At 35.6% G+C, this 1,759-nt stretch overlaps 1 protein-coding gene across 1 annotated transcript; it reads left to right on the top strand.

Moving 5' to 3' along the window:
- Positions 1-345: 345 nt before the first annotated feature.
- On the top strand, positions 346-1,222 carry LOC112467412 (the record flags this gene model as incomplete). Its single annotated transcript, XM_025036015.1, has 3 exons — positions 346-460; positions 628-854; positions 969-1,222. Coding segments are annotated over 3 exons (596 nt in total), but the record flags the coding sequence as incomplete, so codon positions are not given.
- Between the last annotated feature and the right edge of the window lie 537 nt (positions 1,223-1,759).

The raw sequence follows: 1,759 nt of genomic DNA on the forward strand, positions 1-1,759 counted from the left end.
TGCGGTGTAGCTTGGTTACTGTTTAGGAAAGCTGCGTAAATTTGTATGGGCCCCGTGCGTGTGCGTGATCAACCCGAGCTCCCATAGATCTTTTCAGCAGTGCTGGGGATCGCAACGGACAGTGGTGTGCGCGTGCGGATAGCCCTGCAGAGGCGCGTGGTTTTCTCGCTTTGGGGTTATTGTGAATTGCAGTGCGTTCTATACAGCCTCATAAGCATTAAACTTTTATCGCTGAAAGAGATCTAGTGATAAAAATTGTAAATTATTATTTGTCAATACGAATGTTGGTTTATCTTGTCAAAAAAGGAATGCTAATGTTCAATTGATATTTAAATCCCGATATAGATAGAAGAAGAAGGCCAAGATGCGCTGGTCGACTACGACAGCGATAGCAGCTTTATCACGGTAATAGATAGAGAAGCAAAAAATAAAAACGAGGAGACAGTAAGAAAAGATAGAGGTAAGAGAGTATTTTTTTGAAAATAAAGCAGTCCAAAAGAATAATATATATATATGCATTCAGAGAAAATAAAAATAGTAATTTCAAAATTCCGTATAGAAGCAAAAAATAAAAAAGAGATGGAAAAAAAAGGTGCAATCTCGAAAAAAAAAAGAACTTGCCTAAAGTCAGAGAGAATATAGATGTGACCAAAGCATGGGAAGAGAACCGTCCAGTACTGCCAATTGGAACCAAAATATTATATGAAAAGCAAGAAAAATTGGTCGCAAAAATGGACAATTCGATGCAAATGCTGGATAAAGTAATGACGAAGGCCACCGAGATGATGGAGAATATGGTGGAAGTCTCCCGTTTAAACTTAGAGAAAGAAAAAGTTAAACTTAGACGTTTAGAGGTAAGCAATAAAGATACCCAAAGTTCAGTAGAAAACAGTAAACAAACGGTTAAAGAACTAGAGGTAGAGTCTAAAAAGAGAAAATTAAATGAAATAAAGTCTTTTATGATGCAGTTAGAAGCAAAGACTAAAAACGAGAATAGAGAAAAATTAGAGAAACCCGAAGTCAGGGTACAGAGAGCTGCTGCAGAAGAAAACATGAAACAAGTGAAATGCTACAGATGCAACCGAATGGGTCATATGGCGAAGGACTGTCCACTAATAGAATTTGGTGCCTGGTTTTGTTACTACTGCCAGGAGATACGAGGTCACAAGGGTGATAATTGTCCGAGTGCCGAAGCCCAGGCGAACAGAGCTAGAGGAAAAAAGTATTTAAATAAAACCGTTAATAAAAACATAAAGAAAAAGGGTAGATTTGTGCAAAAAGGCACAAAAAGAGTAGATAACAAAGGAAAAATAACCAAGATACAACCAGCTGAGAAACCTATATCAACGAAAACAGCAAATGAAGGAGAATCAAAAGAAGGAAAATAATACATGGTTAAATTAATAGAAGATAGAGATAGTTCAAAAGAGGTAGTCAATTTTACTGCAGATTCGGGTGCTACGGATCATATTGTGAATAAGAATTTTATTCTGTCAAAGTTTGAAAAATGTAAAGATAGAGTTATTAAATGCGTGAACAAGAATGAGCTTGCAGACATTTCAATAGATGGTAAAGGAGATCTTTCGTTAATAACGAATGAAGAAGAAAAGAGAGTCATTAAATTAACAAATGTAATTGCAGCAAAGGAAGTATCCAAAAATTTAAGAAAGTTGGCTGATGCAGGGTTCAGTATTTATTTAGATGATAAAGTGTTTAAAGTTTACAATAAACTGACAAATAAAATAGTTTTTAAAGGAAT

The sequence above is a fragment of the Temnothorax curvispinosus genome, unplaced genomic scaffold (assembly GCF_003070985.1).
Source record: "Temnothorax curvispinosus isolate PA1 unplaced genomic scaffold, ASM307098v1 QBEX01017293.1, whole genome shotgun sequence".
Classification (NCBI taxonomy): Eukaryota; Metazoa; Arthropoda; class Insecta; order Hymenoptera; family Formicidae; genus Temnothorax; species Temnothorax curvispinosus.